This window comes from Nerophis ophidion, linkage group LG05 (genome assembly GCF_033978795.1).
Source record: "Nerophis ophidion isolate RoL-2023_Sa linkage group LG05, RoL_Noph_v1.0, whole genome shotgun sequence".
NCBI classification, from domain to species: Eukaryota; Metazoa; Chordata; class Actinopteri; order Syngnathiformes; family Syngnathidae; genus Nerophis; species Nerophis ophidion.
Window position 1 is genome coordinate 78,544,398 of NC_084615.1, and position 17,734 is coordinate 78,562,131.

The window sequence follows — 17,734 nt, forward strand, 5'->3', positions numbered from 1 at the left end:
CTTTTAGGGCTCACCTTCATTTTGATAGATTTCACCACCAGGGGTGCAAATGAGACATTCTCTATTTTTTCCGTATAGGACCATGTTTTACTGTATATCCTAACTTGTTCATATGGACGGTACTTTTCCTTGTTGATGTCTCAAGAAGGGTAAAAATACAACACACACACACACACACACACACACACACACACACACACACACACACACACGCACACACGCACACACGCACGCACACTTTCTTGGCACGGCCAGCAGAACTGCTCTAGTGTCACAATCTAAGGCCAAAATCCCCCAGAGAGGAAACATTTCTTTAAAGTTGGATCATGGCGATGCAAGGTCCTCTTGTGGACACTTCCACCTCAGCCAGTTCTTGCTCCGAGGACCCCCGATCGACAACTGCCCACCTTTTACCCGAGCAGGCAGATACCAGGGAGCGGAGGGTAGACACGTGTTCCGCGCTGTAACCGGACCCCCTGGCCTCTGCAGCCCTCAGACTGCTGGGACTGTGGTTCCCACACGGGTCAGAGAGGGACTAAGGCCTGGCGGTGGGCCAGATCACTCCTACTGCAGACGACCTTTGGGAGTATTGGCGCATGATCCTAGAATAAACACAAGAGGAGGAGGATACGGGCCAGATGACAGAGTTCCGCCGCATCACAACCCCGGTCCGAGGCGGAGCTGGGAACATCGGAGCACGCTCTTGTTCTACGATAACCTCCCTGAGGAAGTCGCCGAGATGCAACCCAGCTTCAAGGAGCACACGTGGGCCACTAAGCTGATCCAGGAAGCAGCTGATGAAGGTCGGTTAGAGAACGGCTGCAACGACCACCAAGAGTTGGACTGCGGGTTTGTACAAGAGGACCAGATGCTGCTTTACCGACGGTCACCGGGGCCCCAAAGCCAGGTTCAGCACCAATCGCAGACTCACTGGGTCCCTAAGGTGCCTCCTCCTCTGCCCCTGGCTGACCCTTCTGCCAGTGCACTCCGCAGCCTCCTCACCAACCTCCAGCAGCACATCCTCAAACAACAGGAAGTGTACGAAGCCCGCATAGTCAGGTAAGACTCACTTTCTTCTTGGGAATGTGTTAGAGGGTTTAACCCCAAGCATCCTGTTGAGCTCCCAGCTGCTCTGCATAGTCTGCTATTTCCCATCTCTCTTGGATTTATGAGATAAAAATGCTCCACCGTACTTCATCCAATACTTATTGTTTTGTCGGTTTTAATACGGGATAAGAGGTTGCATGTAGGGCTGGGCCTTTTTTTAATATCTCGATATTTTTAAGCCATGTCGCAATGCATGATATATATCTCTTGATGTTTTGCCTTGATCTTTTTGATTGATTGATACTTTTATTAGTAGATTGCACAGTACAGTACATATTCCGTACAATTGACCACTAAATGGTAACACCCCAATAAGTTTTTCAACTTAAGTCGGGGTCCACGTTAATCAATTCATGGTACAAATATATACTATCAGAATAATCACACAAGATAATCATCATAGTATATACATTGAATTATTGACATTATTTACAATCCGGGGGGTGGGATGAGGAGCTTTGGTTGATATCAGTACTTCAGTCATCAATTGCATCAACAGAGAAATGTGGACATTGAAACAGTGTAGGTCTTATTTAGTAGGATATGTACAGCCAGCAGAGAACATAGTGAGTTCACATAGCATAAGAACAAGTATATACATTAGAAGTACATTTGAGTTGTTTATAATCCGGGGAGATGGGATGTGAATGGAGGAGGGTATTAGTAAAGTGTTGAAGTTGCCTGGAGGTGTTGTTTTAGAGCACTTTTGAAGGAATATAGAGATGCACTTACTTTTATACCTGTTGGGAGTGCATTCCACATTGATGTGGCATAGAAGGAGAATGAGTTAAGACCTTTGTTAGATCGGAATCTGGGTTTAACGTGGTTTGTGGAGCTCCCCCTGGTGTTGTGGTTAAGCCTTGAATGAACACTTGAAACATATAATGACAGCAGTATGATGATTCTATGTGTCTACATTCAAACATTCTTCTTCATACTGCATTCATATATGCTACTTTTAAACTTTCATGCAGAGAGGGAAATTACAACTAAGTTAATTGACCAAAACTGTATTTATTAAACAGTTATTAAGCAGTGGCATAAACGTTCGTGTCATTTCCAAAACAGAAAGTGAAAGATCGTCAGAGACATTTTAAGTGTCAAATACAAATGAGCTGCATAATAGGAAATCAAAAAGTGTTCGTTCTTCGCTACCTGGTAAGTTACTACTTACTACGGACGCTATTAAATTCTGTTGTTGACTATTTTTTTTATATGGTGTTGATCTGGAAATGTTTGCCTCTGCATTTTGATTATGTGGGCGTGCGGCACCGGACGGAGATGTTGACATGCGGGGTAAGCACTCTTCATTCTCTCGCAGGTGACATCTTGCCGATTGTATTGTACCATATGTCCCGGCAAGAAATCTGCCTTCAAAAGACTCCGGCTTATTAGTGATTCCTAGAGCCCAAAAAAAGTCTGCGGGCTATAGAGCGTTTTCCGTTCGGGCTCCAGTACTCTGGAATGCCCTCAGTAGAAGCATTTAAGTCTCACCTTAAAACTCATCTGTATACTCTAGCTTTTGAATAGACCTCCTTTTTAGACCAGTTGATCTGCCGCTTCTTTTCTTTTTTCTCCTATGTCCCCCCCTCCCTTGTGGAGGGGGTCCGGTCCGCTGGCCATGGATGAAGTACTGGCTGTCCAGAGTCGAGACCCAGGATGGACCGCTCGCCTGTGTATCGGTTGGGGACATCTCTACGCTGCTGATCCGCCTCCGCTTGAGATGGTTTCCTGTGGACGGGACTCTCGCTGCTGTCTTGGATCCGCTTTGAACTGAACTCTCGCGGCTGTGTTGGAGCCACTATGGATTGAACTTTCACAGTATCATGTTAGACCCGCTCCACATCCATTGCTTTCGGTCCCCTAGAGGGGGTGGGGGGGTTGCCCACATCTGAGGTCCTCTCCAAGGTTTCTCATAGTCAGCATTGTCACTGGCGTCCCACTGGATGTGAATTCTCCCTGCCCACTGGGTGTGAGTTTTCCTTGCCCTTTTGTGGGTTCTTCCGAGGATGTTGTAGTCGTAATGATTTGTGCAGTCCTTTGAGACATTTGTGATTTGGGGCTATATAAATAAACATTGATTGATTGATTGACTTTTCAAATGATGCTACATATTAGTAGTAACGCTATTTTTTGTAGCAAGACTTTTGCCCCACACTTGACAAATTACGGTTGTCTGTTCGACATATTCCCACTGGAAGCCAAACCACCGCCAGACGATACAAACCCCTGCTGTGTTTCTCGGGAATTCATTCTTCCTTCATTTGCTAGCAGATTCACACCTTCTTTCTCGCGTATTACCACTCGCACGGCTCTGCTAGCATCACAGCTAATGTTACCCATGCTGCTAGTACCTCTCTGTTCCGCTAGGGCAGGGGTCGGGAACCTTTTTGGCTGAGAGAGCCATGAAAGCCAAATATTTCACAAAGTATTTCCGTTTAAAAACTAAATTTGTGCATTTTTAAGTATGACCAACATTTGTAGAGTATAATAAGTCTCTTATTCTTTTTAACAACATTGTTATTATAAAAGTTAACCAATAATACATATAATACTTCTTACCATTAATGCGACATCTTTAACAGGCGCGGTAGAAAACGGATGGTTGGACTAAAATGCATGAGAATGTTTTATAATTTGAACATTATTTTTGATACTGTGATTACCGGCAGAATTATTCATTACTTATCGTGTTAAGCAATGTCAGCTAAGATTTATCTGAGAGCCATAGGTTACCTACCCCTGGTTTAAGCATTAGACACCTTTTTACCTGCACCCTGCCTCCCGCTGTTTCCCACATCTACAAAGCAATTAGCTACCGACTGCCACCTACTGATATGGAACAGTATTACACGGTTACTCGGCATAGCTCGGTTGGTAGAGTGGCCGTGCTAGCAACCTGAGGGTTCCAGGTGCGATTCCCGCTTCCGCCATCCTAGTCACAGCCGTTGTGTCCTTGGGCAAGACACTTTTACACACCTGCCCACAGTGCCACCCACACTGGTTTAAACGGAACTTAGATATTGGGTGTCACTTTGTTAAGCGCTTTGAGTCACTAGAGAAAAGTGCTATATAAATAGAATTATCTGAGAGCCATATGCAGTCATCAAAAGAGCCACATCTGGTGCTAGAGCATTTACGTAAGTGACGTATGTAAGAAGGTGTGCTTGTCTGTGATAAGGAGAGATAAGAGTGAGAAGAGCCTGTAGTGTAATTCCCGCAGCTAAAAGCAACTGCGTGGGAACGTATACTCGAATGTCACGAGTCATTTTCTATACGGCACAGAAACAAACCCGCAATAAATCATCCATCATCTTCCGCTTATCCGAGGTCGGGTCGCGGGGGCAACAGCCTAAGCAGGGAAACCCAGACTTCCCTCTCCCCAGCCACTTCATCCAGCTCTTCCCGGGGGATCCCGAGGCGTTCCCAGGCCAGCCGGGAGACATAGTCTTCCCAACGTGTCCTGGGTCTTCCCTGTGGCCTCCTACCGGTTGGACGTGCCCTAAACACCTCCCTAGGGAGGCGTTCGGGTGGCATCCTGACCAGATGCCCGAACCACCTCATCTGGCTCCTCTCCATGTGGAGGAGCAGCGGCTTTACTTTGAGTTCCTCCCGGATGGCAGAGCTTCTCACCCTATCTCTAAGGGAGAGACCTGGAAACTCATTTGGGCCGCTTGTACCCGTGATCTTATCCTTTCGGTCATGGCCCAAAGCTCATGACCATAGGTGAGGATGGGAACATAGATGGACCGGTAAATTGAGAGCTTTGCCTTCCGGCTCAGCTCCTTCTTCACCACAAGGGATCGGTACAATGTCCGCATTACTGAAGACGCCGCACCGATCCGCCTGTCGATCTCACGATCCACTCTTCCCTCACTCGTGAACAAGACTCCGAGGTACTTGAACTCCTCCACTTGGGGCAGGGTCTCCTCCCCAACCCGGAGATGGCACTCCACCCTTTTCAGGGCGAGAACCATGGACTCGGACTTGGAGGTGCTGATTCCCATCCCGGTCGCTTGACACTCAGCTGCGAACCGATCCAGTGAGAGCTGAAGATCCCGGTCAGATGAAGCCATCAGGACCACATCATCTGCAAAAAGCAGAGACCTAATCCCGTGGTCACCAAACCGGAACCCCTCAACGCCTTGACTGCGCCTAGAAATTCTGTCCATAAAAGTCATGAACAGAATGGGTGACAAAGGACAGCCTTGGCGGAGTCCAACCCTCACTGGAAATGTGTTCGACTTACTGCCGGCAATGCGGACCAAGCTCTGACACTGATCGTACAGGGAGCGGACCGCCACAATAAGACAGTCCGATACCTAAATCATGTACATCGATATATCGCCCAGCCCTAGTTCCATGTCGTGGTTCTATGTCAAAGCACCTGATACAGGGAGGCAGCACTAAATGAAGAGTCCATGCAGCTGACCTGGTCCCAACCCACATACCTTCTCACCAATATAGACGGAGCACGTCCGGGCAAAAGGTCAAGGGACAGCAGTGGCTAAAGGAAGGAGAAAACAATGTATTGGCATGAATTGAATTAAAAAACACTTTTAATCAGATTTAATCACAGGATTATTAGGGAAGAAAATGACTGGGAAAATATGGAATGACCTGACTTGAACGATATTCATGCTTAAGTTTACAGGAAATAACAAATAACAGACATACGGAGCGGTATACCTCAGTTGGTAGAGTGGCCGTGCCAGCAACTTGAGGGGTTCCGGGTTCGATTCCCACTTTCGCCATCCTGCCGTTGTGTCCTTGGGCAAGAAAAGACACTTTACCCACCTGCTCCCAGTGACACCCACACTGCTTTAAATGGAACTCGGATATTGGGTTTGACTATGGAAAAGTCCAATGAGTCACTAGAAAAAAGCGCAATCCATCCATCTTCTACCACTATTCCCTTCGGGGTCGCTGGAGCCTATCTCAGCGACAATCGGGCGGAAGGCAGAGTACACCCTAGACATGTCGCCACCTCATCACAGGGCCAACACAGATAGACAGACAACATTCACACACTAGGGACTATTTAGTGTTGCCAATCAACCTATCCCCAGGTGCATGTCTTTGGAGGTGGGAGGGGCCTATCCCCAGGTGCATGTCTTTGGAGGTGGGAGGGGCCTATCCCCAGGTGCATGTCTTTGGAAGTGGGAGGAAGCCGGAGTAATGGGTTGTACTTGTATAGCGCTTTTCTACCTTCAAGGTACTCAAAGCGCTTTGACACTACTTCCACATTCACACACACATTCACACACTGATGGAGGGAGCTGCCATGCAAGGCGCCAACCAGCACCCATCAGGAGCAAGGGTGAAGTGTCTTGCTCAGGACACAACGGACGTGACGAAGTTGGTACTAGGTGGGATTTGAACCAGGAACCCTCGGGTTGCGCACGGCCACTCTCCCACTGCGCCACACCGTCCCGGAGGGAACCCACGCAGTCACGGAGAGAACATGCAAACTCCACACAGAAAGATCCCGAGACCGGGATTGAACCCAGGACTACTCAGGACTTCACAGAAAACCATTTTTATATGTCAACGTTCTGACTTTAAGAAACACTCAGATGAAGCAAGAATATGAACTGTAGAGGTCAGTAAGGGTTTTATTGGTAGATTAAGCAGAAGTTATGGAATTGCTCAATTCTGAGACAAAATTAGGGATATCCATTTTAATTTTCTAAAGCCAACACCTGCATCGGATTTAATCTGTTCATTAGTTTGCAGTTAAAGACCAGTGTTCACACCTTAGAGCAGTGGTTCTCAAATGGGGGTACACATACCCCTGGGGGTACTTGAAGGTATGCCAAGGGGGAGGTGAGATTTTTGAAAAATATTCCAAAAATGGCAACAATTCAAAAATCCTTTATAAATATATTTATTGAATAATACTTGAATGTGAGTTCATGAAGTGTGAAAAGAAATGCAACAATGCAATATTCAGTGTTGACAGCTAGATTTTTTGTGGACATGTTCCATAAATATTGATGTTAAAGATTTCTTTTTTTTTTTGGAAGAAATGTTTAGAATTAAGTTGATGAATCCAGATGGATCTCTATGAAGGAACTCTCCTGACGGAATAAATAAAGTACTATCTAAAACTAAAATTACAATCCCCAAAGAGGGCACTTTAAGTTGATGATTACTTCTATGTGGAGAAATCTTTATTTAGAAGAATCACTTGTTTATTTTTCAAACACATTTTCAGTTATTTTTATATCTTTTTTTTCCCAAATAGTTGAAGAAAGACCACTACAAATGAGCAATAGTTTGCACTGTTATACAATTTAATAAATCAGAAACTGATGACATAGTGCTGTATTTTACTTCTTTATCTCTTTTTTCAACCAAAAATGCTTTGCTCTGATTAGGGGGTACTTGAATTAAAAAAATGTTCACAGAAAAAAGGTTGAGAACCACTGCCTTAGAGAGTGAAGTCTGTTATATTTGTGTAGCGATTTTCTCTCGAGACTCAAAGTACTTTACATAGTGGAACCCATTATCGACATCTTTAAGTCACATTTGAACAGTGTTGTTTCCCACCTAGGCCTTCAGTGATGTCCGACTTCAATGGTTACCTCTTAAAATACTACACATGCTGGAGAAATAGTATACGGAAACACATTTACGCCCTACTGGGCATTGTACAAAACGGGTTATTTTCTGGCACGTGTAAAAATCCATAAATCCGCATCAGCAATTAAAACAAACCTTATGTGGTACTGTCAAAATTAAAATGGCAAAAAACATATTAAACGTGAAAAAATAATGAAAGAAAGGATTTGAACTTACAATTTGTAGCACCCTTTGGACGCCGTACTCTTTGTCGATTCCAGTGGAAATCCCGCCATTTCATCGCCCTGTGCATTTGACCCATGCCCTGGGAGGTGAGGGGAGCAGTGAGCAGCGCTCGGGAATCATTTTGGTGATTTAACTCCCAATTCCAACCATTGATGCTGAGTGCCAAGCAGGGAGGTCATGGGTCCCATTTTTATAGTCTTTGGTATGACTTGGCCAGGGTTTGAACTCACGACCTACAGATCTCAGGGCGGACTTTCTATCCACTGAGCAAACTTTATCTGTTGTCTGATTTTTTTTTCGACAAACGTAAACAACCTAATGGACATTCTCCAAGTCTGGTTGTTCCATTTTTTTGTTTTCTTTGCTAGGGGTTGTGTATCCTTTCCAGGCAAATAGCTCTCGGGTGAGTCAAACACGATGAGGCCACGTTCTGCGAAAACCTCCTGTAGCTCAGGTTCTATTAACACACCAGTTACTCTCTTGGTGTTATTAATGTGATATTTTAAGACGGAAGTACCATGTTTTTTAGAACTGAAATGTCCCATTGAGAGGGCAATCAGAACGCTCTGTAAGCATCTTCCATGTTGACTTGTTTCGCGTGACAATAACCCAATAATAATGACGGATCAATCCACATTAACGTATTCATTTTGAGAGTAGGGCTGGGCGATATATTTTGGGTTTGTCTCTGTGCGATATAGAAATGACTAAATCGTGACATTCGAGTATACCAGGGGGTCGGGAACCTTTTTGGCTGAGAGAGCCATGAAAGCCAAATATTTCAAAATGTATTTCCGTGAGAGCCGTATCATATTTTTTAACACTGAATACAACTAAATGTGTGCATTTTGAAGTAAGACCAACATTTTTAGAGTATAATAGGTCTCTTATTCTTTTTAATAACATTGTTATTCTGAAGCTAACCAATAATAAATCAAATGTCATGTCTGTTGATCATGTTTTTGTTTGGCCATGTGCTGTTTGTCCTTTGGACTCTTTAAGTTCCTGTTTTTTTCACTCCCTTGTCTGGTTTCCTTGGTGATTCATTTTGTCCACCTGTCTCTGGTGGACAAAATGCCCGCTCACCTGTTTCCCGAGCACTAATCAGAGGCAGTATTTAAGCTCTTCTTTGCCAGTCAGTCGCCCTGGCGTCAATGTGATCTTTTCTTGCTCTGTGCTGACTTGTTTCATGCCTTGCCATAGTTTCGTGCTTCATGCCATGCCAAGTAAGTTTTGTTTGATTTATGTTCATAGTCTGTTTATGCGTTAGCTTTGTTCCTTAGCCCAAGTTTTGCCTCCGCTGTGAGCGATTTTTTTTTGTATTTTTTTTAAACTTGAATTAAGTCATGTTTTTACCTAAATGTCATGTCCCGAGTGGTCCGTCTGCCTTCCTGGGAGAACGACCCTGCAGCAAGCTGCAACCAGTTTAACTTCTTACCATTAACGCGACTTCTTGAACAGGTGTGGTAGAAAACGGATGGATGGATTTAAATGCATGAGAATGTTTTATATTTTGCACGTTATTTTTAGCACTGTGACTACCAGAAAAAATATTCCTAATTATCGTGTTAAGCAATGTCAGCTAAGATTTATCTGAGAGCCAGATGTAGTCATCAAAAGAGCCACATCTGGCTCTAGAGCCATAGGTTCCCTACCCCTGGAGTATATGTTCTCACGCAGTTGCTTTTAACTGCAGGCATTACACTACAGGCTCTTCTCACTCTTTCCTGTCTCTGTTTCTCATAGAGACTTAAACAAGCGCACCATCTTACATACGTCACATGTGCACCGTCACATACTCCCACGGAGCAGACAGGTAGCGAAATGGCAACGTTAGCTGTGATGCTAACGGTGAGGTGCGGGTGGCATTACGAGAGAGAGAAGGTGCGAATCTGGTAACAAATGAAGGAATAATTCATTCCCAAGAAAAACGGCACGGGGTCCATCGTCTGGCGGTGGTTTGGCTTCGAACAAGAATATGTTGAGTAATTATGCGGCAAAAGTGTTGCTACAAAAAGCAGCACCACTGCTAATGTGTAGCATCATTTGAAAAGTCACCTGCTAAAGAATGAAGAGTGCTTGAAACTCTGCATGTCAACATCTCCATTCGGTGCCACGCCAACAAAATGCAGAAGCAACTATTTCCAGATCAACACCGTTTGAAAAAAAATAGTCAGCAACAGAAGGAAATAACGTCCACAGGAACCTACCACATAGTGAAGGACATACACTGTTTGATTTCCTATTATGCAGCTCATTTTTATTTGACCCTAATTGAAATATCATGTATGACATCATGCACAAAAGTGCACTTTATTGGTTTTAAACTTGTATTGGCATTCTGTGTCATAACTTGGCTTGGACAAGGCTTGTGTGTGCTCCTTCGACGCAGCGGGATTACAGGACCAGCCAGGCGGGAATTCAGGTACATGTTTTTTTTATTTAAACACTATAATCAAAAATAATCAAACTAAGGGCGCTCACACGGAGGTATAAAACTTGGCTACAAAATATAAACAGGAAACAAAAACACTTGCTCGATTGGCATGAATGAACTATGAACAGAAACAGCACGATGGCATGACTATAAACAAACAAAACAAAATGTCACGATCCGCCTGGTCGTTGTGCATCCACCAAGTGGCAACCCCGCGCAACAAGTGCGCCGAACACGTGACAGAAAAGTGGAAAAATAAAGCGCGTGCCTACGCACGGAAGCTAACACTAAACTTAGCAGGATACAAAAAGGGTTCCAAAACGGTGACGTGCCGAACGCACGCGAAGCTAAGACGGATCTTAGCACAACTAAAGCAGAGATAAGCAGAGGATACATACGTGATTGTTGCCGTTAGCAAGTAATGAGCCGAGCACAAACTGAGGAATCAGGTGGGCTTAAATACACAAATAATAATCAAAAACAGGTGTGTGACAGGAGCCCGTGAGGAGGAGCACACTACGTTGCCATGGTGACTAAACGGGGAAGTGCTCAAACACAACGAATCGGCCGAGTCCAGAACTAAACATGAACAAACACATATAAACGGCACAAAACTAGCACTGTGGCATAAATACATAAACTGTGGACGAGGACGTGAAGGCTTAAACAGCATGGGTAGGGTGCGTGCGAGTGTGAGAGGCTGAGGATCGGGGCGTGACTAAGGGGACCAGGTGGAAACTAATGGGTTGGCATGGAAACAAACAAAACCAGGAAGTGCAAAATGTGAAGCAAGAGTACAAAAACAAAACAGAACATGACCAAACATAAACCTGATTTATAGGCATTGCATTCTGTACAAAAATTGCACTTTAATTTAGTGTTGTTTTGATAAGTCATCTTAGTGACATCATGCACAAAAAGTGCACTCATGGCTTGTTTTAAAATGTCTCTGACAATCTTGCACTTTCTGTTTTGGAAATGACATGAATGTTTGTGCCACTGCTTAATAACTCCATCCATTTTCTACCGCTTATTCCCTTTCGGGGTCGCGGGGGGCGCTGGCGCCTATCTCAGCTACAATCGGGCGGAAGGCAGGGTACACCCTGGACATTTAATAAAAACAATTTTGGTAAATTAACTTAGTTGTGATTGATGAATGAACTATGAACAGAAACAGCACGATGGCATGACTATATACAAACAAAACAAAACTAGCACTGTGGCATAAATACATAAACTTACTCGGCATGAAACTGTGGACGAGGACGTGAAGGTTTGAACAGCATGGCTAGGGTGCGTGCGAGTGTGAGAGGCTGAGGATCGGGGCGTGACTAAGGGGACCAGGTGGAAACTAAGGGGTTGGCATGGAAACAAACAAAACCAGGAAGTGCAAAATGTGAAGCAAGAGTACAAAAACAAAGCAGAACATGACCCAACATAAACCTGATTTACAGGCATGACATTCTGTACAAAAAGTGCACTTTAATTTAGTGTTGTTTTGATAAATCATCTTAGTGACATCATGCACAAAAGTGCACTCATGGCTTGTTTTAAAATGTCTCTGACAATCTTGCACTTTTTGTTTTGGAAATGACATGAATGTTTGTGCCACTGCTTAATAACTCCATCCATCCATCCATTTTCTACCGCTTATTCCCTTTCGGGGTCGCGGGGAGCGCTGGCGCCTATCTCAGCTACAATCGGGCGGAAGGCAGGGTACACCCTGGACGTTTAATAAAAACAATTTTGGTAAATTAACTTAGTTGTGATTGATGAATGAACTATGAACAGAAACAGCACGATGGCATGACTATATACAAACAAAACAAAACTAGCACTGTGGCATAAATACATAAACTTACTCGGCATGAAACTGTGGACGAGGACGTGAAGGTTTGAACAGCATGGGTAGGGTGCGTGCGAGTGTGAGAGGCTGAGGATCGGGGCGTGACTAAGGGGACCAGGTGGAAACTAAGGGGTTGGCATGGAAACAAACAAAACCAGGAAGTGCAAAATGTGAAGCAAGAGTCCAAAAACAAAGCAGAACATGACCCAACATAAACCTGATTTACAGGCATGACATTCTGTACAAAAAGTGCACTTTAATTTAGTGTTGTTTTGATAAGTCATCTTAGTGACATCATGCACAAAAGTGCACTCAAGGCTTGTTTTAAAATGTCTCTGACAATCTTGCACTTTTTGTTTTGGAAATGACATGAATGTTTGTGCCACTGCTTAATAACTCCATCCATCCATCCATTTTCTACCGCTTATTCCCTTTCGGGGTCGCGGGGGGCGCTGGCGCCTATCTCAGCTACAATCGGGCGGAAGGCTGGGTACACCCTGGACATTTAATAAAAACAATTTTGGTAAATTAACTTAGTTGTGATTGATGAATGAACTATGAACAGAAACAGCACGATGGCATGACTATATACAAACAAAACAAAACTAGCACTGTGGCATAAATACATAAACTTACTCGGCATGAAACTGTGGACGAGGACGTGAAGGTTTGAACAGCATGGCTAGGGTGCGTGCGAGTGTGAGAGGCTGAGGATCGGGGCGTGACTAAGGGGACCAGGTGGAAACTAAGGGGTTGGCATGGAAACAAAAAAAACCAGGAAGTGCAAAATGTGAAGCAAGAGTCCAAAAACAAAACAGAACATGACCAAACATAAACCTGATTTACAGGCATGACATTCTGTACAAAAATTGCACTTTAATTTAGTGTTGTTTTGATAAGTCATCTTAGTGACATCATGCACAAAAGTGCACTCATGGCTTGTTTTAAAATGTCTCTGACAATCTTGCACTTTTTGTTTTGGAAATGACATGAATGTTTGTGCCACTGCTTAATAACTCCATCCATTTTCTACCGCTTATTCCCTTTCGGGGTCGCGGGGGGCGCTGGCGCCTATCTCAGCTACAATCGGGCGGAAGGCTGGGTACACCCTGGACATTTAATAAAAACAATTTTGGTAAATTAACTTAGTTGTGATTGATGAATGAACTATGAACAGAAACAGCACGATGGCATGACTATATACAAACAAAACAAAACTAGCACTGTGGCATAAATACATAAACTTACTCGGCATGAAACTGTGGACGAGGACGTGAAGGTTTGAACAGCATGGGTAGGGTGCGTGCGAGTGTGAGAGGCTGAGGATCGGGTCGTGACTAAGGGGACCAGGTGGAAACTAATTGGTTGGCATGGAAACAAACAAAACCAGGAAGTGCAAAATGTGAAGCAAGAGTCCAAAAACAAAACAGAACATGACCAAACATAAACCTGATTTACAGGCATGACTATCTGTACAAAAAGTGCACTTTAATTTAGTGTTGTTTTGATAAGTCATCTTAGTGACATCATGCACAAAAGTGCACTCATGGCTTGTTTTAAAATGTCTCTGACAATCTTGCACTTTTTGTTTTGGAAATGACATGAATGTTTGTGCCACTGCTTAATAACTCCATCCATCCATCCATTTTCTACCGCTTATTCCCTTTCGGGGTCGCGGGGAGCGCTGGCGCCTATCTCAGCTACAATCGGGCGGAAGGCTGGGTACACCCTGGACATTTAATAAAAACAATTTTGGTAAATTAACTTAGTTGTGATTGATGAATGAACTATGAACAGAAACAGCACGATGGCATGACTATATACAAACAAAACTAAACTAGCACTGTGGCATAAATACATAAACTTACTCGGCATGAAACTGTGGACGAGGACGTGAAGGTTTGAACAGCATGGGTAGGGTGCGTGCGAGTGTGAGAGGCTGAGGATCGGGGCGTGACTAAGGGGACCAGGTGGAAACTAAGGGGTTGGCATGGAAACAAACAAAACCAGGAAGTGCCAAATGTGAAGCAAGAGTACAAAAACAAAGCAGAACATGACCAAACATAAACCTGATTATCTGTACAAAAATTGCACTTTAATTTAGAGTTGTTTTGATAAGTCACCTTAGTGACATCATGCACAAAAGTGCACTCATGGCTTGTTTTAAAATGTCTCTGACAATCTTGCACTTTCTGTTTTGAAATGACATGAATGTTTGTGCCATTGCTTAATAACTGTTTAATAAATACAGTTTGGGTCAATTGACTAAGTTGTGATTTCCGTTTCTGCATGAAAGTTTAAAAGTAGCATATATGAATGCAGTATGAAGAAGAATGTTTGAATGTAGACACATAGAATCATCATACTGCTGTCATTATATGTTTCAAGTGTTCATTCAAGGCTAAGGCAAAATATCCAGATATATTTCGTGTATCGTGAAATGGCCTAAAAATATCGATATATTAATAAAAGGCCGTATCGCCCAGCCCTAATTGAGAGCTCTAAAAACATTACTTGGAATAAACAGCAAATTAATTTCCTGTCGGGAATCTAATGTTGTCTTTCTTCCAACTCATGCTGTGGATCTCAGCTTAGAGGAGAGAAACAAGGAGCTGCAGGACGAGGTGGTTTGTTTGAAATCCAACTTGACCCGGCAGCGTCACTGGTACCAGGTCGTAGAGGCAAAGATCGCAGAGTCCGAAAGGGATCGAGACGCTGCGGAGCGGTGCAACTCGGCACTGCAGAAAGACATGGAGCAGTTCTTCGACACGTTCGGAGAGCTCAACAACGAGGCCAAGAAGACAGAGAACATCATCGGGAGCTTTTGAGGGGGAAAAAAAGCACAAATAAACTTCAACACAAGATGTTGTATAGTATTTTATCTCTCTCTGTAGACACAACATCCCCTTTCCTATTTAGGAAAGGCGTCCATAATGTACACATAGTTCTTTATGAGGAATCTGAAAATACAGAAATGATACAAACTGGACAATAATTGCATATGGCTGAATACGTGTTCTCGTTGAAATTCCGTAGGAAATCACACAAAACATCCTGCGGTTATTCTCAGAAGAGGAGAAAACAGCAATTTTTTTTTTCTTCCTTTTGTTCCCTTCTACTGCTGACGTACGTTTTGTACAAAAATCCTACGACAAGCCCCCTGAATGAGAGTGTGATTATTGTGGATGCACAAGACAGTTCTGAAAGGAAAACGGCAAAAAATGAACAAAATCGGGTCGTGCCGAGTTTAAAATGAAAAGGCGGAACAAAACACGATCAAATTCCACAGAAAAAGATGAATGTGGAAAACGAGGCTTGAGTGAGAATAGTCCTTTTCTGCATGAAGTCCATTTCCATGATTTCATCCCTCCATTTCACACGGAGAGGCCACTGAGAACTTTATGGGCATACATGCATCTAAAACAGAACAAAAAAAAACACCTCATAGTCTAAAACAGGGGTCGGGAACCTTTTTGGCTGAGAATCCAAATATTATAAAATGTATTTCCATAAGAGCCATGTAATATTTTTTTCAACACTGAACACAACTAAACGAGAGCATTTTTAAGTAAGACCAACATTTCTGGAGTATAACAGGTCTCTTATTCTTTGTTATTCTGAAGCTAACTGTGGAGGGGGCGTGGCGTGCAGGCCTGCAGCGAAGCGGGGTGTGCCAGGACCGGCCTCGAAACCAGCGACAGGTGCATAGATGGCCCACCTGGGCCTCGTTATCTAATCACCTGTCGCTCTGTTATAAGCAGCAGCCAGGAGCGAGCGAGAACGAAAGAGAAAAAGTCAATTGCTGGAAAGCAACTGAGAGAATTATTGAGAACTAAAACAATACTTTAACCCTGAAACAGGCTCTCATGTCGGTGCTTGGTGGTCTGAAGAACCCCCAGGAGAGCAATCCCCACATTAACCAATAATAAATAAATCACTTCTTACCGTTGACGCAACTTCTTGAACAGGTGCGGTAGAAAAACGGATGGATGGATTAAAAATGCATGAGAATGTTTTATATTTTGAACATTATTTTTAACACTGTGATTACGAGTGGAATTAAAGCTGCAAACAGCAATGGACGCCACCGCTTAGGCTGCTGCCCCCGCGACCCAAGCCCAGATAAGCGGTAAAGCATGGATGGATGGATTATTACACAGAGAAAAAGTTGTATACACATGTGTTATACATCAGTTTCATAGTAATAACAGTTGTAAAGTGGCTTGGGCCTTTTATAAGGAGGCTTTGGACCGACATTTTGAGACTAATGCATGGTGAATGTAATGCAGTTGTTGTATTGACGAGGGAATAGCAAACTTCCTGTTGATTTTAGTTGGGGGCGGTCAGTGTGTGAAATATAGGTCTCAGTGAGACCTATATTGAGGTTTTTGTTTCATCTGTGTATGACAGTCCTACAGTTTTATCTAAGCAGAAAACCGCCATTTTGTGACAACGGCAGCAGTGCAATGGTTCTTTGCGGGCTCATAAAATCCAAACCGGGGTAGTAATTAAAACTCCTTTTTAAATTTTTAATCAAAAGGGTTCAACCTCTCTTCTGTGCTTATTTGAAGTCGACACGACAAACGGCCTCAGAGGAGATCATGTTTGGAAAAAAAGCGACATTTTTTTTAGCCAACTTTTGTATTGAAGTGGGAATAGCAAATTTCCTGTTGTTTTTAGCCGGGGGGTCTCAGTGGATGAAATATAGGTCTAACTGAGACCTACGTAGAGGTTTTTGTTTCATGTTTCTACGACATTCCTACTGGAAGTTACAGACAGTTTTGTCTGTTTTCTTCCTAGGGAGCGCTAGAGCGCAATTTTGAGTTTTGAGGTTTGATTTTTTGATTAAATCGCAATTTTCACCAGTCCTTATGTGTGTGTCAAATTTGGTGAGTTCTGAAGCATGTTAAGGGGGTCAAATTATAGCTCAAAGAGGTGGCGGCATAATAATAAAGAATAATAATAATATCCATCCATCTTCTTCCGCTTATCCGAGGTCGGGTCGCGGGGGCAACAGCCTAAGCAGGGAAACTCAGACTTCCCTTTCCCCAGCCACTTTGTCTAGCTCTTCCCGGGGGATCCCGAGGCGTTCCCAGGCCAGCCGGGAGACATAGTCTTCCCAACGTGTCCTGGGTCTTCCCCGTGGCCTCCTACCGGTTGGACGTGCCCTAAACACCTCCCTAGGGAGGCGTTCGGGTGGCATCCTGACCAGATGCCCGAACCACCTCATCTGGCTCCTCTCCATGTGGAGGAGCAGCGGCTTTACTTTGAGTTCCTCCCGGATGGCAGAGCTTCTCACCCTATCTCTAAGGGAGAGACCTGGAAACTCATTTGGGCCGCTTGTACCCGTGATCTTATCCTTTCGGTCATGACCCAAAGCTCATGACCGTAGGTGAGGATGGGAACGTAGATCGACCGGTAAATTGAGAGCTTTGCCTTCCGGCTCAGCTCCTTCTTCACCACAACGGATCGGTACAACGTCCGCATTACTGAAGACGCCGCACCGATCCGCCTGTCGATCTCACGATCCACTC

The 17,734-nt window shown here is 43.9% G+C and overlaps 1 protein-coding gene across 1 annotated transcript; it reads left to right on the forward strand.

Moving 5' to 3' along the window:
- Nucleotides 1-235: 235 nt before the first annotated feature.
- LOC133553640 (rho GTPase-activating protein 24-like) lies at nucleotides 236-15,064 on the forward strand. The gene is made up of 2 exons (XM_061902091.1): nucleotides 236-1,059; nucleotides 14,791-15,064. The coding sequence occupies exons 1-2, from the start codon at nucleotides 740-742 to the stop codon at nucleotides 15,026-15,028; spliced, it is 558 nt and encodes a 185-aa protein (XP_061758075.1). The 5' UTR covers nucleotides 236-739; the 3' UTR covers nucleotides 15,029-15,064.
- The last annotated feature ends 2,670 nt before the right edge of the window (nucleotides 15,065-17,734 follow it).

Excerpts from the sequence above, each read along its gene's own strand:
- LOC133553640 (XM_061902091.1), top strand. The coding sequence starts at position 740 with ATGCAACCCAGCTTCAAGGAGCACACGTGGGCCACTAAGCTGATCCAG. Across the intron at positions 1,060-14,790 it reads TACGAAGCCCGCATAGTCAG|CTTAGAGGAGAGAAACAAGG; the intron begins GTAAGACTCACT and ends TGTGGATCTCAG.